We start from the raw sequence: 24191 nt of genomic DNA, 5'->3' as shown, positions 1-24191 counted from the left end.
CTAACCCTGAGAACCTGTATTTCTAACTGTAAATCGGTACTCTTTTAATGCTCCAGATTACAACCTGTTAAGATTGGAAGTCCTGTTGTGTTATCTCTTAGATACAGTTGCCATTGTGAGCAATAGTTATCAAAGTGCCAATAGCTTAGCCTTTTGAGTAATTATGATGGGCCAGCCACCATTCTAAGCTCTTTAATGAAACTTAACTGATTTTATTTTCAACAGTCTTATAAGGTGGGTATTATGGCTCCCATTTTCTAGATGAAGAAACTGAGATACATGGTAATTTGTTTACAGTTTCACAGTTAGTGAACAATAATGTCTTAATTTGGTCCTAAATAGTCTTACACCAAACCCTATGTTAACAACGGACTGTTCAACCACTGTTACATGTAAAAAGAGCATCCATTTAACTACATACAAAGACTCTTTCAATGCCTATTCCTCACTCTCCAAATGCACAAATGTTGATGTTTAAAAAAAAAAAAAAAGAAGTGTTCCTAGGTGTTCCTTAAGTGATTGGGGTAAGGGACATGGCTCCATGGTAGAGCACTTGCCTACAAGCCCGGGGTCCTACAGTTCAGTTGTCAGGGCAGGAGAAGGGATGTAAATGAATGGGCTTGACATAGTTAATGTGCTTATTATCAGTACAGCAATATGTGGAACTGTAGGTATAAAATCTAGCAATTGTCTGGCATGGTGGCACATGCCTGGAGAAGTCCCAGCACCCAGCACAAGGAGGCAGAGGCTAGTGGATCTCTGTAAGGTCAAGGACAGCTTGGTCTACATAGCAAGTTCTAAGACAGCCAGGGTTACATAGTGAGACCTGTTTCAAAAACAAAAAAGTGTAGCTTCATCATGTAAGATATATATAACACAGTGACATGGACAATAGAATTGTAATATTTTGATCCTCTAAGTAGTTCTCCATTATTTATTGGTTGGCACATTTAAATCAGAAAGTATACTCTTCTTTACCATTCCTGTTTGAACCTAGAGGTGACATTATGGAAACTTTTACTATGTATAACTCTTCAATGTGACTAAAACAAAGAGAGACCCTCTTAGATGAATTGATCAATAAGCAGAAGAAATGTAAGTTTTCAATGAGTGCTTACAAGTATCACAGACAACCTTAATTCTTTTATTCCATTTGTTGAGTATCTACTGTGTGTTAAAATACAGGATATTCTGTTCTGTAGCTTCTGGGGTTAAAAAAAACAGTGAGATGAGAGATCCTTAGAAGCATTTAAGTTCTCATTTCCATGTTGAAATATGTTAGAGAGTGAAGTGAGCCGTTCCTTTATTCAACTTCATGGCTATTGATGGCTGCTTTGAAATTGTTCACTTGCTTCAGCCCTGATGGGTTAACTTACCAAAGCCTAGCCTTGCTACTGTGCCTGGTTTGGTAACTAAGCCATGATATCACATGACAGCAATTGCTACCAATGTATGCCAACAGTGTGTGCAGTTTTTCTCTTCCTCTATACACTAGAGAAATTTGAGGTCATGATAGCCAAGAGCAACCCCCTGACTTCTCATGGTCCTACTTGATCTGATTCAATAATAAATTAAGCTAAAAAAATGAATTTTGTGTTTATATTATGTTATTTGGAAATCCTTCTGGTTTATTTAAAATATATGTGAACCTCCCCCAATTAATTTTAAAACTTGGATTGGCTTATTCTTTCTTACACAGGCAGACACCACCCATCCTTTAACCAAACACAGAAAAATAGCCTCTTCCTTCCGAGACTCATCACTGTTTGATATCTTCACACTTTCCTGCAATTTACTGAAACAGGTATGGTTATAAATTAGGTCATAACTCGTAGTTCCTTTTTCGAGAGTAAGAGTGAATGGGACTTGTCAGAGGTCAGCACCTAACTGAGTCCATCATCTCTCATGTTATATATATCTAGAGATGGAGAAACAGCTAGCCAGGTTGATTACTGACTTAGAGAAAGATCGAGTGGTTTCCCCATTTAAAAGCTGTTCCTCTAGATAAAAAGCAGTAGGTGAGCATTCATTCCTTGTTCCTGTCTTCAGGGAATCTAGTTTACTACAAAATTAGAATTTTGCTGTTTGTTGTTTTATAGCCACATAAAAAGTCTATACAGAATGGAAACATGTTAGCTTTATGGTGTTTAGATTTTTAAGTGTTCTGAGAGCAGGTTCAGACTACATTGTTACCATACAAAACTAGGTGACTTCTGTTCCCTGCTGAGTTAACAGCAGCAAATTAAGAAGCAACATCTGTAAAGAAGGGTGGTTTAAATTTTTTTAGTATCGACTTAGGGAGAGGCAGTATCCCATAAGGAAATTAACTGCTTTAAATACTGAGCTGGTTTTAATTTCACTTACTGATATTATTGAATTAATCAAAGTCAGGTAGAGCACTTACCTACCATGCATGAGAACCTGGCTGAGTTCAGTCCCCAGTGCCACAAAAACCCTGTACAACATGCCTAGGCTACAGAGTAAGACCATGTCACAGAAAGAGTAATGAAGGAAGCAGGGGGTGTCAAACACATTTATAATAGTGTCAGGTGGCTTCTTCAACTTGGAGAGCCAGTTAGGGATAGCCTATGGCTTTTTGGTTCACTCTTACATGTTTTTATTCTCAGTTTCTGATCTTTTCCAATTTTAGCTTCAGAGACAAATTTGTATTTTTCTTTCTGTTTTGTCTATCAATGATACCTTTTTTTTTGTTATACCCCAAATTTACAAATGTTCCTTTGTCCAGCAAGCTTCCAGACAAAGCTGTGGTACCAACAAAGCCATGGCATCCACTGGGAGAATTAGCTTTTGAAAAAAACTAAGGATCAAATCCTCCTCCCTGATCCTATGAGAAATAATTGGCCAGCACTGAGTGGCGTGCTCGCGCGCACACATACATACATACACACACACACACACACACACACACACACACACACACACACACACACACACACACACACACACACACAGACACACACCCAGTAGTTCCTTGGAAACTGCTGCCACAGTTATTACGGTACAGAATCTGGCTGTAAGTCTACAGATACACTGCAGATAAATATGTAGTATTCAGGAGTAATTTTGTTTTAATTCTCATTAGAAAAAATGTTTGATAATGGTGGTTGTTACGAAGAGGAGGGAAATTGTAAAGCTTACTCTGAACTCTGCCCATAGTTTCATTTCAGCCATGCCTAGCAATTACTACCCACATCCCACTGCCACATCCCACATGGTTTATGATTCCCAGTAGCCATTATTACATAGGAAGAAGAAGTGTTAAATGTCAGCTTCATATTTTTACATACACGTTAATACTAAAAGAACAAGTAAAGTTTTTGTTGTTTTTTTTGTTTGTTTGGTTTTTGGGGGTTTTTTTTGTTTGTTTTTGTTTTTTGTTTCCAATAACATTGTATAGTAAAAGTGTAGCAACTGATGGGTGGTGGTGGTACATGCCTTTGATCCTAGCACTTTTGAGGCAGAGGCAAGTAGACCTCTTGAGTTTGAGGCCAGCCTGGGCTACACAGAGTAACCCTGTTTTGAAAAACAAAAGAAGTACAACATCTTTCTGGAGTAAAAAGATTTTACTATGCTCAAGTACAGTTCTTTTCCGGCTTCTGAATAGCCTGCTTCTGAACCTATGAAGAGAGAAGTATTTGGAGCTCATTGTGTGATGATTTTTCCAGGCATCAGGAAAGAATCTGAACTTGAATGATGAAAGTCAGCATGGCTTGCTAATGCAACTGCTCAAACTCACCCATAACTGTCTGAACTTTGATTTTATCGGCACATCTACTGATGAGTCCTCAGATGACCTGTGTACAGTTCAGATCCCCACCAGCTGGAGATCAGGTAACAGAGAGCTCCAACCTAAGTCTAAATCTACCTGCCCTGTGTCTGTAGGATAATCCAGAAAGGCCTTATAATTCTTTTTTTACTTTGAACAAACCTTAGTGTTTTCACGCCTTTCTTTACAATATGATGAGGGTTCATGAAGTAATAGATTCATGGAGAACTTAAAATTACTGAATAACAACACCTCTGCCCTGACATTTCTGGGGGGTGAGTGAGTTTGTTTTTTAATTTTATGTGTATGGGTTTTTTACCTATATGTATGTCTGTGTACCACTTGTGTGCCTGGTGCACTCAGAGGCCAAAAGGGGATATTGGATCTGCAGGAACAGGAGTTACAGACAGTTGTGAGCCACCATGTGGATGCTAAGAACTGATCCCAGGTCTTATTGAAGAATATCAAGTACTTTTAACTGGTTAGCCATCTCTAGCCACTATTTCTCTTACTTCAAAACAGGGCCATGCCGTGTAACTTACCTGTGGTCCCAGCTGATACAGGAAGACCCAGGTTCAAGGCCAGAAGGCAAGACCCTATCTTAGAAAAACAAAATATGAACAAAAGAATTTCAGCTTGTGGTTTTTTCCTAAGAGCAAGCACGTGGGAAGAGGGATTAAGATTATCTAAAGTTCCTTGAGAGTCAAAAAGACAAACACTTTGTAGAGGAGTTTAAATTGGTACTGTTTTTCTAACCTAGAGAAAAGAAAACAATCTCTACTAGTCTATTGATTTCTGAGAAAATGATGCTTCTTTGACAAAAAAATCAGAAGTATATGTATGGTCCCTAATATATAATGCAGGGGGAAAATGCATGCAGGCATAGTAAAGGCACATTCTTTGTCTTCTCTTCTCCTAGCATTCTTAGATTCTTCGACTCTGCAGCTGTTTTTTGACCTGTATCATTCCATTCCTCCTTCATTCTCACCTTTGGTAAGTCAGAACCGTAGTTTGTAAAGCAAACCTATTTCTAGAACATAGTGTTGGCGAGTAAATGGTAGGTCTATTTTGTTTTGCAAAATCATAGGAGTAAGCCAGGTGTGATAGTAGGAAGATCTCTGTTCAAAGACAGCTTTGTCTATATAGCAAGCTTAAGGACAGCCAGGGCTACATAGAAAACCCTGTTCTAAAGGGAAAGAAGCAGAATACACCAGGATTAGTTGTCCAGATGACTCTGAAGGTTCTAGTAACAGAATCTTCACTGTTTTTATTCTTCTTTCTGTGGTCAGGCTATGGCTGTCATCTCTTTGTGTCCCATCTTGTGTCTGTAACCCTAGTGCTTGTCATTTGCTAGTGTGTGAAGGAAGAGTCATTTGATACTTGTCTAGCTAAACTTTGAGACTGGCTGAGGTGTTTTTAAAATCCTTCAGGCATTCCTATAATCCCCACACATGGGAAATAGAGGCCACTGTGCTGGAAATTCAGTACAATAACAAGTTTGAGGGAAAGAAGAAAAGAAAGTCCCTGGGGCCAAAGTCACATAGTGATAAATGATAAAATGAAAGACCAATGTGCCTTTCTCCCAGAAAGCATTGGGATACTGTCAGGAATGGTATGTCTGTCCTTTAAAGCAGTAACTTCACCTTAAATCAGAAGGTCATTGGTGTTCTAAAACCTTGTAGGTCCGGGGATTTGTGGACTTAAATACTATTGTACATGAAATACACATAGGAACACAGTAAAGTAATGGATGGAAGTCACTTCAGGAAGAGTAGAGAGTGAAAACAGACTTTTATAATGGAGCAACTCACAGTGACCCAACAAGGCAGGTGATATATGCCCTTTGAGGCTGGTGGGAGTGGAGGCCTAGGAGAGCTCAGCCTATATACTAAGAGACAGCATTACAGCAAAAGCTATGGCAGTTATACAGAAACTGCCTGTTGTGGTCCAGTGGGAGTGGGAAGGGAGAACAACTTTGTCTTTGTACCTTCTAACCTAGTGCTTCCCTGTGTCCGAGGCCAGGCCAGAACAAGAGCAGCAGCTGTGCCACTGCTGACAGACGTTCACCTTCCTGGGAACAGATTATATAGAAAAGACCCAGACCTAGATCTGGAAGGACAGACAGCAAAGAGCTAGCACAGTAGGTAGGAAAGAGAAGAAAACACTTTTTTCAGAGCATAGATTTGACCTGATTATTTTATCCTAGTTCTATAAGCAGAATTTGATTTTATTAAAGCAAAAAATCTAAACCTCAAGCTTTATTGAAACTATAAACTGCTTGGTGTTTTTAAGGTTTAAGTATAGATAAAAAGGGATCAAAGAAATGATTGGAGTAGTCAGAGATAGATACCATATAAGGGAATTTTCCAGGCTGAATGTAGCCATGGGGCATTGCTGTGATGAACGTGGGTTCTTTCTTTGATAAAGCTAGTGAATATTACAGAGGCCATAGCTGTCAGTCTTACCAAATGTGTGTGCTGTGCTCGCAGGTGTTGTCCTGCTTAGTACAGATTGCCTCAGTCCGAAGATCCCTATTTAACAACGCTGAGAGGGCCAAGTTTCTCTCTCATCTTGTTGATGGTGTTAAACGGATACTGGAAAATCCACAGGTAAGATTTCTGAGAATATATACACTGAATTAATATATGGCTGGCTGCAGAAGTCTGAAGGAAGTTCATTAAGGGCTATAAATGGCAAAAATCCCTGGAAGCAGCTTAGTCTGCACCTCCAAAGATAAATGGGTAGTTGTGGGGAGGATTTGCTCCAAAGAGGAGCTTGGGCTATGTAACTCCAGAATACAGTAATCAGGAGGAGAGGTCATCAGATACAAGCCAGCAAAGATGGAGCCATTGTGTGTATGGGGGCGGGGGCAGAGCTCCCTTGAGAAATTAAGAATCTAAAGGTTGCTTTTGGTTCTCAGTGTTTAACATTGATATGAGTGACCTAGGCTTCTTTAGGTTGGAAGCGAAATACTTAGTTCCAAAAGTACATCCCATAATTTGATGGCTTTAATTTTTTTCCCTTTAAATACCACTTTTCTTCCATTATTCTCTATAGTTGGAAAAGAGAAAATTCTAAAGTGGTGGGTTTTTAAATATACTTAACTTTGTCCCTCTCTTTAAAAATGCCTCTATTCATTCAGCAAACTGTATTGAGACTTACCATGTGCCAGGATTGTGTAAGTGAATAAAACCAAGTTTCTGTCCTGATCATTAGTAGAGACTAATATTCGTAAGGAAATACAAATATACTGATAATTTACATTTCATAATAGTGGACATAATTATTTACTAGTATATAATAGACATCTAATAGTTGTGATACAACATGAAACATTTGTTCAGCTTTTGTTGATTAAAAAGAACTAAGGTGCTTCATTAGCAATCATTTCAACATATGTGAAATGAAATTAATTAGCTTCCCTTTGATCTATGGGAAGCAAATATATCTGAGATGACCAGAGCTTTTAAAAGTAACATTTTACTTGTTTCCAAGCCTTCTGTGACTGTGTTCTAAATCATGATTATTTGCAGCCCAGAAGCTAAAAAATGCCCTTCCCCTTGCTGCACCAAACACATGTCATTCTTGGAGTGTGGTGATCACATTTTCCATTTTATTTTCTTCCTATGCCATTGCCAGAGTTTATCAGACCCAAACAATTACCATGAGTTCTGCAGACTACTGGCTCGGTTAAAGAGTAACTACCAACTGGGAGAACTGGTAAAAGTGGAAAACTACCCTGATGTTATCCGGTTGATAGCCAACTTCACAGTGACCAGCCTACAGGTTTGTCTCTGATCACTGGTCTTTCTCTTTAATTATTGGGATCTCTTCTCTTGTGTAATAATTTTAACCCTATAAAAACATTTTTGGAGTTGGAGTATAGCTTGGTGATTAAGCATTTCCCTAACATGTATGAGATTCTGATTTCAATCTTCAGAATTACAGGAAGAAAAAAGAGTATTTTATACCTATAACATACCCTGCAAAGTAGTTACTATTATAGACTATTTACATTCATGGGTGTAAGGAAAAGGGTTGGAGTTCTAGTTCAGTGGTAAAACACTTGTCTCATATTTGTGAGACTGTGTTTGCTCTCAGCACCACAAAAAACACAGTTCAGTAACTTTGGTTGGAGAAACATATAGAAATTAGAAGGACAGTAATTAAAATTGAGAAGGACTGAGGACATGACTCAGTAGAAGAGTGTTTACCTACCAAACTTAAAGCCCCAGGTTATATCCAGGACTAAGAGAAGCCTTTATTATTCCTCTGGAAAGCAGAAGATAAAACAGGGATCTAGACTGAAGAACGAGAGAAAATAGATGCCCCCCTCCTTGCTCCCTCGCTCCCTCGCTCACTCTTCATGTAGCAGCACTTTAAAGGTCTCTTGCTGTGTGACTTACATTGTACAGCGTTCATCTGAGAGCTTGAGTCTCTTCCCTGTGATTTCTGGCTCACTAGTTTCAGAGTGGGACTTTGCCTTCTCATAATTTCTTAGAAACTAACCAGCAATTTTCCTGCATTCTGGTGTCTCAGACCCACTTTTATGCATCTTTCCTGTCATCTGGATTTATATAGCCAGCACTGAAGCACCTTATTTCTCACTAAACTCTTGAATCTGAAATACTAGTGTATTCATTACTGTTTTGCTGGTGTGATAAAATACCATGACTAAAAGCAACTTAGAGAATGAAGAGTTTACTTGGTTTGTGGTTTTAGAAGGCTGAGTCTATAATGGACCATACATGGTGGTACTTGTCTTTAATCCCAGCACCTAGGAGGCAGAGGCAGGTGAATCCCTATGAGTCTCATCTGTGTAGTGAGTTCCAGGTCATCCAGAACTAGATAATGTGACCTTGTCTCAAAAGAAACCAATACAAAGAGTCCATGGTGGTAGAGGCAAGCAGCAAGGGACAAGCATGGTGGCAGGATCAGGAAGCGGATAGGTCACATCTTCAGTAGCAGGAACAAGGATAAGAGAGCGAACTTGGGCAAAGCTATGAACTCTGACAACCCTGCTCCTTTAACAGATTCCCTCCAACAAGACTGCACCTAAATCTTCCCACACAGCACTGCCAACTGGTGACCAAGTGTTTAAATGCCCAGGCTCATAGGAGACATGTATTAAACCACCATAGCTAGTGTCTATCCAGTTTAAATCAAAGAGTTAATTGGCATACACAGATGGGAACCCCTAAAACCTTAACTTTGTTATTCTTTGTGTCAGATGGCCTGGGATTTTATGCACAGAAATGAAAATCATGCCTGTGTTCTTTTGTTGATCTTAGCACTGGGAATTTGCCCCAAATAGTGTGCACTATCTCCTGAGCCTATGGCAGCGGCTGGCAGCCTCTGTGCCATATGTCAAAGCCACAGAGCCCCATATGCTGGAAACATATACTCCTGAGGTCACCAAAGCCTATATCACATCCCGTTTGGAATCTGTGCACATCATTCTGAGGTAAGGAAATATATTACCACTACATACCCTTACCAACAGACTTGTGTCATAGTTACTAGAAATGAAGTCTCAAAGGGAGAGGTGTATCAGCACTGTGTTTGCCAACAGTCTTTGTCTTTCCTTCTGATACCTTGTTCATGTCCTTTTGTATCAATAGCCACAGCAGTGTCTCATGTGCTTACCCTTGCCACTGATAACTCTTCAAAGGTGAGGACTGTTTATAGGACACAGGAAGTAAAATATAGAATGTCCAAGTATGGAATTTAGTGAGACTTCCTAAAGAAATAGATAAATGAGATTACAAGGAAGGTCAAATCGTAACTGACTCTAATTTCAGAGATTGTAAAAAGATGCAGTTCTAGCAAGCTTATCATTGATTTGTCATGTTAGTATATAGGCTCCCATCTGCTTTGACTGCTAAATGGACCAGAAACCCATAATTAAAGAAATGTCAGACTGTGGCTTGAGAGATGGCTCAGTAGTTAAGAGCACTGACTGCTCTTCCCAAGGACCTATACCCGTGTAACAGCTCACAACAGTCTATAACTCCAGTTCCTGGGAATTTAACACCCTCACATAGACATAGGTGCAGGCAAAACACTAATGCCCATAAAATAAAGACAATTAAATCACTTTAAAAAAGAGAATTGCCAGGCCTTTTAAGACATGTCGTATATTAAATCAGATCACCTTTCTTTAGGGACTGTTCTCATATCCTTTCATTGCATATCTCATAATATACTGGGACTACAATGTTTGGATTTATTTGTTGGTTTGTGATATTTTATTGTTTGGCATTTTTTATTGTGGTTTGGGGGGTTGTTTTTATTTTATCCTTTATTTGTTCACAGTCAAGAAGGACATTGGGTTGTCTTTAGTGTATGGTTGATGTATGTTTTTGTGTCTATGTGTCTGTTTCTTCTTCCGACATGTCATCCCAGGGGCCAAGCTCCCATCATCAGGCTTGGCATCAAATGCCTTTATCTGCTGAGTCATCTTACAGGCCCAAATTTTTTATTTATGACTTGAGTCATTTCAAAATAGGAGCATTCATGAAGTTCACTGGAAAGCCTTTGTCTAGTCATTTGACTTCCAGGAGGCAATGCTGGGGGGTGGAGAAATATTGCAGAGAATCTAGACCCACTAAGCCAGTTTTAATAGCTATATACGCTTGGGCATGTTCCTGCATTTCCTTTTTTTTATAAACAAATAGTAATAAGATTCCCTTGTGTCTTAGGAGAGTGAATACAACTTAGCACTGTATGTAGCATGTGGAGAACATCCAGCTGTTGGCTGCGGCTGCTTCTGGCATTGCCATGCTACAGCAGAACAGTAGAGATCTCACCATAGGGCAAAGTGGTATAAAAAAGCTAAGGAAGAGTAGATAAGGCAAGACCTGGTGCAGAGCCACAATTCAGAAACCAGAAGTGAGAAGCTAAACCACCAGTTTGGTTCCAAAGTATACATGGCAAAATTGGGTATAAACAAGACTATTGAGTAAGCTTTGTTAAGTAAAGAATCGTACTTCATATGATTATTCTTACAGTTACATGTTTTCTATATAGCAGGATTGAACTTGATGACACATGGAATTCATCTAAATTTTTGCATTGCTGGGAGAAACATACTGCCTTCCTCATGAAAGTTTTTAATTCCCTAAACCTAATTGGTCATAACTTCAATTACAGGAATATGTGTTTAGAGTCTCCCAAGTATACAGTAATCAGAAAGATTGGCTAGGAAGACCTAGGGTAGTTCAGCAGTAGAATACGTGCCTGACATGCACCAAATTCAATCCCAGCACCACAAAAACAAAATTTAAAAAAAAAAAAAAAAGGGAAAAGAGGTTACTCTTTTTTTTTTTTAAGATTTATTTATTTATGTATATGAGTACACTATAGCTGTCAGACACACCAGAAGAGGGCATCAGATCTCATTATAGATGGTTGTGAGCCACCATGTGGTTGTTGGGAATTGAACTCAGGACCTCTGGAAGAGCAGTCAGTGCTCTTAACCACTGAGCCACCTCTCCAGCCCCAAGAAGTTACTCTTTATGGGCCTTCAAGATGAATCAGAAATACCTGTCTCTAACCCTGGTTGACAACCCGTCGATTCCCAGGACCCACTTGGTAAAAGAAAAGAACTGATTTCTATAGCTTGTCCTCAGATCTACATATGCATACTTTAGCATGCATGCATACACAGTAATAGTTAAAAAATGTAATTTTAAAAGAATTTAAAATAAGCTGGATGGTAATGGTGTACACCTTTAATCCTAGTACCCAGGAGACAGAGGCAGGTTGATCTCTATTTCAAGGCCAGCCTGGTCTACAGAGCAAGTTCTAGGATAGAGAAACCCTGTCACAGAAGGAAAAAAAAAATAAATTTAATTAAATAAAAGAAGGAAAACACAAGAGTTCAGAAGGGTTAGAAACATAAGACTGCCGGGTTCAATATCAGACAAATACAAAGAAATTGAGAAGATTCAGGCTCAACAAACTATCTGGTACTGGGACAAAGATATCTGTCATAAATCTTTTTAAATATCTTCCCTTGGGTAAAATTAATGTTGCTCCTCTATGGTTAAGGAGAAAGTGCTGCTGTATCAAGGAAATTAAAGAGAGCTGCCTTCTTTCTTGGGAGTAGGGATGGCCTGGAGGATCCCCTGGAGGATACAGGTCTGGTCCAGCAACAGTTGGACCAGCTGTCCACCATCGGGCGGTGTGAGTATGAGAAGACATGCGCGCTCCTTGTGCAGCTGTTTGACCAGTCGGCCCAGTCCTACCAAGAATTGCTGCAGAGTGCCAGCGCCAGCCCAATGGACATTGCAGTGCAAGAGGGTGAGTACAGTGTGCAGGGAGCACAGAGGTACTGTCAGTCCTCTTCCCTCTCGATGCCTCGCTTTGCTCCCCTGCCAACAAAAGGATTTATTACGTGCTATTACCTCCATACAAAGAGTGAATGAATGAATGACAATACCACAGAGTGCTAGGGCAGAATAAGTAAGGAAGCTCGTTATCTGATCACTTTCCCTCTTGGTGTCATCAATCTTACCAGAGTAAAGTGGTAGCCATCTTCTATCAGAAAAGTAAGATTTACTAAAGGAATCTCAAGGTCAAGGAGCCTTCTAGTAAGAAGTGTCTTTACAACAGTGGCAAGGGGACAGTCACTAAAGCGTCTTTTACCTACTCTAGGACGACTGACGTGGTTGGTCTACATCATTGGAGCTGTGATTGGTGGCCGAGTGTCTTTTGCCAGCACTGATGAGCAAGATGCAATGGATGGTGAGCTTGTCTGTCGGTAAGTGTGCCCTGTGGAAGCCTTTCGTTCTACCTGACTACTCAGCACCCATTAGGTCTACTGACGCTTCCCATCAACTCCAGGAAACCTTTAGCAGCTCTATGCCCATGAGGACGTGGACCTGCTGTTCTAGTTAGCTCTCTTTTATGCATGCAGTAAGAACTCTGCCCGTGACTTAGACTAAAATCATTTTAGCAGTAATCAGCAGGGAAATGTTGTATCTGGAATTAGGAAGGCAAATGAGAGGGTAATCATTGATCTGTTCAGGACAAGTGTCTCAGAGTTAGACAGTGTGGGCTGTATTTGCAATGCTGACCCATCTAAGAGGAAGCTGGTTCCTTGGTATCATAAAAGTTAAATTGCAGCACTCCTATAGCCTGTCACAGCCCTTTGCCATACCCTTGATGACCCACAGGCTTTCGCATTGTATTGTATCTGTAGTTCTCCTTTCATTAGAAAAAAGGAACCACTGAGTATTAAAAGTTACTGAAAGTTTTCTAAGTTAAAGTGGGGAGGATGAGGTAAGTAGATCTCTGAATTCAAGGCCAGTCTGTGTGCTCTACATATTGAGCTCTAGGCCACCCAAGGCTATATAATGAAATTTTGTGTCTATAAATAAATAAAAATAAAAGTAAATATCATTTTACTATAGTAACAAACCCATTACATGCAAACACAAATCTCAAGAATACCATCTCTACATCAGTGTGTGGTGATACCATCCACCCTGCAGCTTCTAGAAAGCTGCTGTACTGTAAGAGGTGAGAAGAAGGGGACAGAATATGGCTGTGTGTTTTAAAATGATTATAGAGCCCTACAGAGAGCTGCCACCATTAAACGTTGAACTTTTCACATATCCTTCCTAGGAAGGACACTTATACAGCATTGGTTCCTAGATACTCACTCTATAAATCTGAGTTCTGAAAAATTCTCATTTGTGTCTTTCTACCTCATTTGGTTATTAGATGCTCTTTTGCCTTTTCTGTGGCAAAAGTATACATAGTATTGTCCCGCTAGCCATTGCTAAAGCTAGTGAACAAGGATGCTCTAAGAATGAAATCAGAGTCCCTTTCTGATACCACATATGTGTCATAATAAATGCAGTTTAGACAGCTCTCATGAGCTGTCCTCTTGGGTGTTGCAACACAGTAAGTGAATCTAACGTACTCATATGTCACAAGTAGTTGCTGTCTTCATTCTGTAAAATGCTAATTAATTCAGCTATAAAAATGTCATTTTTACTTATTCAACTTTGACCACATCCTTGTTTGGCAGAGAAGGGTACAAAGCAAAAGATTGAAGTCACTGGTAGTGTATCTTCTATTTGTCCCTGGAAGTGGTTTCTGCCCGTGACCTTTTTGCCATGTCTCCCTTTCTTTCAAGACTCTGTGAAAAAGGAAGATTAAGAAGCAATGGGCTAGCCCAATCCCATTCATCTGCATAGATGAATTTCAATGCAGAAGGTCATTCCATCCACAATCTCATAGGAGTTCCAGAAAAAAAAAAAATGATTCCCTTTATATTGGTTTTTAACCACTGTTTCTTAGCAGTAGAGACCTTGTTTCCTCGCCAACATTTAGTGCTTGCAGAAGAGGCAATTCCCAAAGTGAGGGATAAAGACGTGTTTGATTTTGAGCTAACTTAACATCGTTTACAGTGCCCAAGATACCTTGCTGTTGAGAGAATCATTGCTTCTCTTCTTCCAGGGTGCTCCAGCTTATGAACTTGACAGATTCCCGCTTGGCTCAGGCTGGTAATGAGAAGCTCGAATTGGCCATGCTGAGTTTTTTTGAGCAGTTTCGTAAGATCTACATTGGGGACCAGGTGCAGAAATCCTCAAAGGTAACAGACTCACACCTCTGTTTCTCTCTTCTCAGATGTAGAGTTGCTGGTAGAGGGGAGCAGTTGATCACAGTTACAATAAGGGTCCAGATTTTCAGTACTGGATAGTCCAAATGTTTTCAGAATAATCAGTGCATGGGGCCTGTTTCTCTAGTGCTCCGTATGCTTAGCAAATGGCCAGTCGGAACATCTGTTGTACTCCCCCAAATTGGCAGTTCTTAGTCTCTATACATGAATGGGTGTAGAGAACAGCCGGTGGTTTTGGCAGTGTTTGGAGAATTTCAGGATTGAAGGGGGCCAATAAGAGAACACAGCCTCCATCTAGAACTTAGGCCACTGAAGCTAGCCTGTCCTTCAGTACAACTTCCCAGGACTGTCCGACATCTTACACCCTGGGTGTGGACATCTTTTAGAGAGTTCGGGTTTGTGTGGGCTCTGATCTGTGTCTTCTGATTCTTTTCTCTTACTTTGCATGACACCAGCTGTACCGCCGACTCTCAGAAGTTCTGGGGCTGAATGATGAGACGATGGTGCTGAGTGTCTTCATAGGAAAAGTGTAAGTGTTGCGGCTTGCCATCAGCAAGAGGTCCTGCTGTCCTGTTGCAGCTGAGCAGTGACCCAGGCACTGGGCTGCCACTGCCTTACTATTCCAGCCTTGATCGTTTGCGTCAGAGAATTGTGCATTTGAGTGTGTGACACGCTGTGCTTAGATATGGCCCGGCCCCAGAGCATTCCAGGCTTGTATAGAATTTTGCCGAATCCTCTCTTTAGCCTCTGGAATCACAGTTCAAATCATGTCACGGCACTATCAAAATGGAGCTGCTCCCGGGTGATTGGTGTTTGTCCTTTCACTCTTGACCATTGAGCTGTCTGGGATGCCCAAAGTAGGCATTTGTTTTCTGGTGCTGACTTCCATTAGGAATGCCTGCCCCATACCCATGGGGAAAGCCTCACTCTCATGGGCTTACTGTTTTCAGGAAACATCATTTCCTCCAGGAGTCTTGAGTCTCCAAAATTTGCTCCTGCTATTTGAATGTCTTCAAAGTCAATGCTCCTAATTGGCCCTTTTTCTGTTTTTGTTTTTGTTGTTTTTTAAGTTATGTCCCTTGGTTACATTTTCCTCTTTAGGAGCTCAATTTATCAAAGTACACACTAGGAGTCAAATATTGATAACCCAGGGCTGTGTGCAAAGTACCATTTTGCTTCCTTGCAACTGTCCCAAGCCTAAACACTGATATCCATGAGCTGGTTAATAATTTAAAATGGAAAAAGCAAAGGGGGTCTAAAGGACTCTGCCAGCCAAGAATCCAGAAGCAAGGGCTACTAGAGTTCTGCAGCTGACAGTGGATGGTGCAGGTGCAGAGTTGCATACGTCCGCATGTTATCACTGCCGCAGAAATCTCTTACCCTTGCTGCAGAAATCAGCCCTGGAGTGCCCCAGAATTCCAAGGGCCTGGGTATGGGCCAGTGTAGCTTTGGAACCAAGTAGTGAAGATTATCTGAAGGATAATTTTTCTAGTCAACCAAATGTAAGTACAGAGATTTTATACCCTTTTTTTTTTCCTGTGGTCGTGATGTCTGTGAATTGGTGATGCAGATGTGTGGTGACTTGATTGATGAATTTCTTCTTTCTCCCTCAAGGAAATCAAACACATCAAAAATCTCTCTCTTCTTTTTTCTTTGTGTCCTTCAGCATCACCAACTTGAAGTACTGGGGTCGTTGTGAGCCAATCACCTCCAAGACACTGCAGCTTCTCAACGACCTCTCCATTGGATATCCTTTAAACTAGACCCTGAGCGACTCAGAAACTTGTATGGCTTCCTGCTTGTGTATACTCAGGTGTCTTCTGTTTTCCTGGCCAAAGACGATATTTACACAGAATCTAGAATAATTCTAAGTCCCTAAAAGTGAGGCACCACACAATATAATAGTTAACCCTGACTGGTCCTAAGATTTATAAATTAATACTAGGGACCCAGAATATAGCTCGCTGGTACGGTCTCTAACTAAGCCTTTAGCATCTGCAGTGGGAAGAGCCTTGTGGCTCCTCGGTGTAAGCACCCTGACACGGCTTGCTGTCCTTGATCTGAACAACGTCTGCTCTAAAGTTTGCATTGCTCCGCAATTGGGAGCCAGCAAGTACAGGAACCACAAAACAATTTCTTAAGCAACCTTTTCTAACTTCTAAAAAAACTGTTTATAGCTAGAACCTTTCAGAGTAAGAGAGGAGTCTACTCACAATGCACAGTGGATACTCAGGCAAGGCTTTAAAGCATAAAGTCTCTCTTGAAGTCCCTGTCAGGAGGAGCTACCGTGGGATAATCTGATTCTAAGGGGAAATTGCTATGGTACTGATTTTCTTAAAAGTAGCAGTTTTAAGACTGAACCCCCCAGTGAACTAGATTGTTGGGGGGAGGGCGGCAATGGGGGGAGGATGGGGAGGGGAACACCCATAAAGAAGGGGAGGGGGATGTTTGCCCGGAAACCGGGAAAGGGAATAACACTCGAAATGTATATAAGAAATACTCAAGTTAATTAAAAAAAAAAAAAAAAAAGTAGCAGTTTGACATGGGCGTTGTTCTCTTACGAGACACTAACAAACACTCCTTATTGGGCAGTACTGTGCTCATGTGGCTTAGAAAATAAAACATCTAGGGAAAGTGTCCTTACTCTGGACCATTCTTAGTTTGTGCCACACTTTCCTTGACTGTGACCCTTTGTCTTTACATACAGTAGTGTAAGGAAGCTAGTGAAGCTTAGCGCTGTACAGTTCATGCTGAACAATCACACGGTGAGTGATCCCAGCCTCTCTCCGTCGGTTCTCCGGCCACCCACCATACTTCCTCAGCACTGCAAACCAAGTGTTTCAGTTGAGGCCCTGGGTCCTGCATCTCTGCCAGATTACACTCCTATCACAGAGCTGCTTTGGGGGTCAGGATGCCTGAGCCATATTAAGGTCACCTACTGCTGTATATACCTGGGATAAAACGGTAATAACAGCCACAGTAACTTTAAAAAGTGAAGCATACATGTATCCTTAAAGAATGGCCATGGGGCTAGCGTGCAAGGGCTCAGTAATTCTGAAATTACTGACTTGCGTTCTACCTCTTAACCCATGTTTTTACCTTTTTAACTTGTTTTCTTTTTTTTAATAGAGCGAGCACTTTTCATTTTTGGGTATTAACAATCAGTCCAACCTGACAGACATGCGGTGTCGGACTACCTTCTACACAGCACTTGGGCGTCTCCTCATGGTGGATTTAGGTACTGCAATAAACCCTAGAGGCTCAAGATGTAATCTGGCCCGTACGAAATTTTTATCTCAGGACAGAGAGTAGAGAAATAGGGCGAGTCTTCTTGATTGTTTCCACAGTGACCAAAAACATCTGAAATAACATCCCCTCCCCTTTCATTAAAAAAAAAAAAACAAAAAAAAACAAAAAAAAAAAAACATTAAACTGCCATGCTTGATAATATAGAGTAACAATTTGCAACCAAGTTTTTAACTTGATATGCCATATCTTTAAAATTCTCTTTAAGCTGAATACAGTAGTGTGAAGCTATTATTCCTTTGTTTGGAAGACTGAGGCAAGAAGGCTGTGGTTTTGAGACCAACCAAAGAAATATAGTGAGATCTTTGTCTAAAATAGTTTTTCAAATATAAAATTCTCTCTCTGACTACAGTATCCATAAAATAAGAGAAGTATTGAGGTTTTTATTGGCCAGAACTGCCTCCACCCCACACTAATGAGCAACCCACCTGACCCAGTCAACAAAGGTTTAATTATGTAGGTCTCCAGGGCATATGAACAGGGAAGGTTAGTCACCTAAGTAGCACTGGGGGTTCAACTAGTCATTGTTGCTCCGTGGTGGTTGTCATTGCGGTTTTGAGTTGTTTTAATTTAATCCTACTAAAATGACAGGACACCTTCTAGGTTTATGAAAGACTAAAGAAAGTGCATGTGAGTAAAGCTTCCAGAAGCGTCTCACCTAGTTCTAATGCAGTAGTCTTGGTCCTTTCTCACTGAGTACAAAATAAACAGCAAGTAGTGCCTTGTGCATATGCATGTCTCAGCGAACATTTGACCTGAATGACTACTAACGCCCTTTGGCATAGTTAACGGAACCTGTGGGTTACCTTGTGGCCTCCTCCTCTTTTACCCAACTTCTTTCTCAAGCATTCCCAGCTTGGATTTGTTGGCATCAGAGTCACACTCAGGGTCATTTCCCTTGCAGGAGAGGATGAAGATCAGTATGAACAATTCATGCTCCCACTAACAGCAGCGTTTGAGGCTGTGGCCCAGATGTTCAGCACTAACAGTTTCAATGAACAAGAGGCAAAGGTGAGTCCTCCACCCATGAACTAGTTGGCTTCTGGCTAAAGGCAGTCCCTGGTAAATGAAGAATTAGGTAGCTGCCAAAAGGGTGCAGCTTTTCTACAAACTAGTTGACATCTGAGTCTCTGGGGCTCTTGAAGCCTTCATATTAAAGTGGATCTTTATCTGTGTCTAGAGATTGTTATGTACATTTTAGATGTGTTAACGTGAAGTAACAGTTCTCTTACTGTCTTTTGAATCACTGCTGTATCTTGAACGGTGTCCCATTTTTTTTTATGTGTTTTCTACCTTTGTTTTCATGTTTTTCTTCGAGTTACTCAATTCTTTGCAGCTTTTTCTTATTGTAAAGCTATAAAACTAGGCATTTTATTCCAAAAGTATTTCTGCATGTGAATGTTTTTAGTTTGAAAGTAAACTTTGTCATCTTTACTGTTTGACATGTACAGTGTTAGGTGCTTTTCCATGTCATGAAATGGATTTTCTTTTTTCTCTTTTTAATTGCAGAAAATGTTTTTCACATCATGTATTTTGATCACAATGTCCCTTCCCCCAGCTTCTTCCAGATTTTTCCTACCTGCCCCCCCAACTCAAAACACATTTTCAAAACCCATAAATTTTGGTACATGGCATTTTCATTATTATTGAGTTCTTTGCGATTCCTTATTTCTGTGAGATTTCTTTTGAGGAGCCTAGGAATTATGGCTCTGTCAAACCACTTACTAGAACACTGGAAGCCCCTGGGTTCAAACCCCACACTACAATGAAACAAACAGACCAAAAAAAAAAAAAAAAAAACACACATTATTCTTTAAATTTCCATATTCTACATGTCAAGTTTTAAGTTAGTTTTTTCATTCTTGAGTTCTGGCTTTCAAAACTGTCATTCGATTGTTACTCTTCCATGTTTACTTTGTATACACGCTCACCTGATTGTAGATACCGTATCAAATCCAGAAGACCTGAGGATGTCGGCATTGGTAGTGGCCCTGTGGCAGTACTTAGGAAACAGCACATTTGCTCAATGGGTGGACACTCGACCAAGCCTAACAACCTACATCCAATCTCCATTACCCACACAGTGAGGGAAGAGGACCAACTCCTTCAAGTTGTCTTTTGACATACACTGTAACATATCTGTGAGCACAAATGTGTGTATACACACAAACAAATGTTTAAAAACTTTTTTTTAATTGCGAAAGATGGAAAACTAAGAGACTTCACAGCAAGGTAGTCAGAGAGCAGTACCATTCTGTACAGCTTTCTCAACTTTATGCTTATGTTGGAGTCCGAGTCATTCAAAGGGGGCAAGTAGTTAAGAGCATCAGTGAATGCCAGCTCTTTTCCATCATCTTAGTCCATTCAAAGCAAGTAATAAGACTACCTAAAGAAACCACATTGGCAATGAGCTGCAGTGGTCACCCATTATTTCTGTCATGGCCCATGTCCCCAATCTTTTAGGTTGTTATATCTTAGGCTAGAAAGTATCAGCTCAGATACTTTGCTTAAAGAAGACTACTGTTCATAGAGTAATACAGCCTCTTCAGTTAAACAAGTCATCCTCAAATTCCCAGGCATTCTAATGATAATATAATTGGGTTTTCTATTTGTTTTTTTGGTGTTTTGTTTTGTTTTGATCTGTTGATTTGTTTTTGTTGTTGTTGTTTTGGGTTTTGTTTTGTTTTGTTTTCAAGACAGGGCTTCTCAGGTATCCCTGGCTGCTCTAGAACTTTTTCTGTAGACCAGGCAGGTCTTGATATCACAAAAATTTGTCTGCCTCTGTCTCCAGGTCAAAGGACCTGTGATCAAAGGTGTTTGCCACTACTACCCAGCTTATATAGGTTTTTAAATAGTCATCTTATTAATCAGGATGCCCAAGTAAAAATTCTATTGAGAAAGAAACTATTGGATTTAATAGCTCAAGAAAGAGAGAGAGAGAGTATATGGTCTGTTGTTGCAGGTCTATGGTGTATGCTACAGAGTATATGTGGAAGCAGGAGACAGCTGTGTGTAGTCAGGTCTCTTCTACCTTTAGATGGTTCAGGGATCAAATTCAGGTTACCAGCTTGCAAAGAAAGCACACTGGGCCATCTTACAAGTATCAGATCTGGCATCTGGATAGAAGTTTCATGCCCTACTCTGAGAAGCAACATGACCATGGAAAAGTTACTAGGCCTCTTCTGCAAATGGAAAATGTAATGTATAAACAGCTCTGAGGTTTGACACATCAGTCTTATTTCCAGGTAGCCAGGGTACAAGGGAAGTTAAAATGATACTGCCTTTCTCTTCTTGGTAGAGTCTACACTTAGGATAAAGAACTCGGGATGTAAGCCTCTTCTGCCTTTATATGAGTTTTTTCCCCCCTTGCCTTTGGTACAACTGAGTTATTTTGCTTTCCTGATCTTTATATATCTCTTTAATGTCTTAAAATTTACCGTGCTGAAGAGTCTTTTTTTTTTTTTTAACATACATGAGGCCGTGGGTTCAAGCTCTAGCATAGAGAACAAAATAGCTTAACTTCATTTTTGCAGTAGTGAGCATAGACCATACTATTATTCTAAGTGTTGGGTGTATATCCCTTATCTGAAATGCTTGGGCCAGAAGAGATGTTTGGGATTTCAGATTTTTTTTAACAGATTTTGGCATATTTGCATATATATAATGAGATATTTTGAGGATGGGACTCAAGTCTAATTACAAAATCCAGTTGTGTTACACGTACACTTTATGCACTTGGCCTGAAGGTAATGTTTTGCATTTACTATTAGTCATGAAGACTTTTATTCTTTTGCAGTGCAGGGGTCTTAGGGATCAGAGCACTGACCTGTCTCCTACCCCAGTGATTCTGTGTAAGACCAGTTTCATAATGTAAGGTTTTCTACTTACTGGGCATACTAAAAATTAATTTGAGATTATTACAATGTGGGATTATTAAATCAGGTAAAGTGCTTTTCTCACACGTGTGAGGCCCTCAGGATTGCCCCTGCAATATATTATAGAGAATTTTGGATTTCAGATTTTGTTCCAATAAATCTTCAGCCTGCACATCAAGTTTCCAAAACTAATTTCTCAGGTGAAAAGATTCATTCTAGCATTAAGAAATAGATTCATAATATTGGGGGAGGGGTGTTTTTCAAGCTGTGAAAGAGTCTGATTGCAATTGCTTGGAATTCCTGTCAGAGGGTTATAATTGAGGTGTTTCTTCTGTTTCTACATCCTGCTACAGAGAACTCTGGTTGGCCTAGTGAGAGACCTGAGAGGGATAGCTTTTGCCTTCAATGCCAAGACCAGTTTCATGATGCTCTTCGAATGGATGTATCCTAACTCAGACTGGAAACGTATTGCACAGACCATAGCTGGAGTGTGGCTATATGATAGGAGAGGAAGGAGAAGGGGGAGGCAGGTTGGTGGCTCAAGAAGATGGTTACCCAAAAGGTCTACTGTCTCCGAGGAGCCCACTTCAGGGCACTCATGACACAACCCTGCCCTCTGGTTAGTACATAAAGCTCTTTCCCAGTTTCTCATCTGGGTTCCAGATAAACATTGCTAGGGAACCAAGTTCAGTGTAGAATTGCTGCTCGTGAATTTTACTGTGTGTGGAAAAGCCACACATGGTGGTGCAAGCCTTTAGTCCCAGAACTCAGGAGGTAGACACAGGAGGGAGGAACCTTAACTTGGAGGCCAGCCTGGTCTACAGCAGGCTGTGTACATCAAGTTCCAGGATAGCCATGGCTGTACAGAAAAACCCTGTCTTGAAAAAAAAAAAAAAAAAAGAAGAAGAAGAAGAAAAGAAAAGAAAAAAGCCAGACATGGTCTCCTGTGCCATTAACTATAAAAAGCTGTGTAGAGCTAGGAAGAAAGTCTTAACTTTACAACCTTGTATCTGTCATCAAAATCTGAGTATCTGAGTACCTTTTTCTCCTGTAGTTCCTCCAGCATAAAAGAAATAGTTGATCTCCTGTCATACAAGTGGTAAAGTATAAATAAAAATTTGAAATACACTGTGTTCTTAAAAATAAAGGCACTGAGAATCGAAATGTATTCCTTAAGTCTAACAAAAAGACAGACATTGCTCACATAGAAAAATATCCCAGGTTAGTAAGCACAACAGAAAAATAAAGAGCTATAGATGAGCACTAAAAACTTAAAATCTGTGACGTCCAGATTCAGAATTTGTTCCTTAGCACCTCCTTTATAGATATCCCTCCTACATGCCAATTCTCCAGCGGGCAATTGAGCTCTGGTACCATGACCCAGCCTGTACTACACCTGTGCTCAAGCTGATGGCTGAATTAGTTCATAACAGGTAAGCATGATGGTAGGTGCTCTGCTACTCGAGAACCCCTAAGGTCAGTCACTTTCTTAAATGCACTACTATCAAATGTGCAAACTTGTAAAAGTATATGTGTTCTTGTTATTTGAAAAATATTCCCAGCCACACAAAGCTATTGCTATCTGCAGGAAATAAATCACCAAGAGGACTCAGGAGATCTTGTTTTATTTGTTTGTTGTAGAGAGGGAAGCAGGATGTTTGTTTTGAGATAGAGTCTCAGTAGCCCAAGTTGAGCCTGAAACTCCTGAACTTCATCCCTCCTCCTGGGTTCTAGGATTACAGGAATGTACCAACATGCCTGATTTTTGCAATGCTTAGAATCAAACCAGGGCTTCCTGCATGCTAGAAAACACTCCTAACCCAGGTAAATCTCCAACCCAAGGTGGCTATTCCCCCCCCCCCCCCCCCCCCCCCGCTGCCCTTCGTAAGATGTCAATTCTTAATAAGAAGTAATCTTGGCAGCCCAAATTGGTTTTTGGTTTGGGGGGGTGGTTTTTTGGTTGGTTAGTTGGTTGGGGTTTTTTTTGTTTTTTGTTTGGTTGGTTGGTTGGTTTTCAGCCTTTGCTGTTCTAAAACTCACTCTGTAGACCAGGATGGCCTCAAACTAATGCAGATCCACCTGCCTCTGCCTCCCAAGCACTGGAACTAAAGGTGTGTGTTAACAGCACCCCACTTCACCCCACAAACACACCCTGGCCAAGAGTGGTGTTTGCTTTCTTCCTCTGCCCAAACATACATAAATTGATACTTGGGTATGGTGCTGGCCATTTTGTATTTCAGAGTAGGGATTTACAAGGAAAGATACACTGTTTTAAAGTACCTGTAGTTTGTGAGAATTTATTTTCAATTATGAGTGCAGGTGCCAGCTGAGGTGAGAGAGGCATTGACTTCCTCTAAAACTGTGATATAATTAATTACATGTGGTTGTGAGCCACATAACAGAGGTGCTGGCAACCAAACATGGATCCTCAAAGACAAGGTTTCTCTGTGTAGCCTTGGCTGTCCTGGAACTCAATCAGTAGACTACCCTCCTGACTCTGCCTTCTGAGTGCTAGAACTAAAGGCTTGTGCCAATACCACCCAGCTTAAATCTTTTCTCAGTAAAGGTTTATTAATTTAAGTGAGCAGAT

The 24191-nt window shown here is 40.4% G+C and overlaps 1 protein-coding gene across 3 annotated transcripts in view; it reads left to right on the top strand.

The window, feature by feature from the left end:
- Xpo7 (exportin 7) overlaps positions 1-24191 on the top strand; it is an 85987-nt gene that overhangs the window by 51278 nt on the left and 10518 nt on the right. The window contains exons 6-21 of one of the 3 annotated variants that reach the window (NM_001108386.2): positions 1700-1804; positions 3687-3852; positions 4707-4780; positions 6277-6396; positions 7427-7573; positions 9079-9251; positions 11898-12091; positions 12446-12551; positions 14258-14393; positions 14876-14949; positions 16087-16167; positions 17122-17185; positions 17550-17658; positions 18631-18737; positions 21955-22043; positions 22927-23034. In NM_001108386.2, the coding sequence (NP_001101856.2) occupies positions 1700-1804; positions 3687-3852; positions 4707-4780; positions 6277-6396; positions 7427-7573; positions 9079-9251; positions 11898-12091; positions 12446-12551; positions 14258-14393; positions 14876-14949; positions 16087-16167; positions 17122-17185; positions 17550-17658; positions 18631-18737; positions 21955-22043; positions 22927-23034 (1853 nt within the window). Of the gene's footprint in view, positions 1-1699; positions 1805-3686; positions 3853-4706; positions 4781-6276; positions 6397-7426; positions 7574-9078; positions 9252-11897; positions 12092-12445; positions 12552-14257; positions 14394-14875; positions 14950-16086; positions 16171-17121; positions 17186-17549; positions 17659-18630; positions 18738-21954; positions 22044-22926; positions 23035-24191 lie in introns of those variants that run through there. The other 2 variants (XM_063274433.1, XR_010057840.1) reach the window with 2 other exon arrangements.

This window comes from Rattus norvegicus, chromosome 15 (genome assembly GCF_036323735.1).
Source record: "Rattus norvegicus strain BN/NHsdMcwi chromosome 15, GRCr8, whole genome shotgun sequence".
Lineage (NCBI taxonomy): Eukaryota > Metazoa > Chordata > Mammalia > Rodentia > Muridae > Rattus > Rattus norvegicus.
This window is presented reverse-complemented; position numbering and strand designations above follow the sequence as displayed.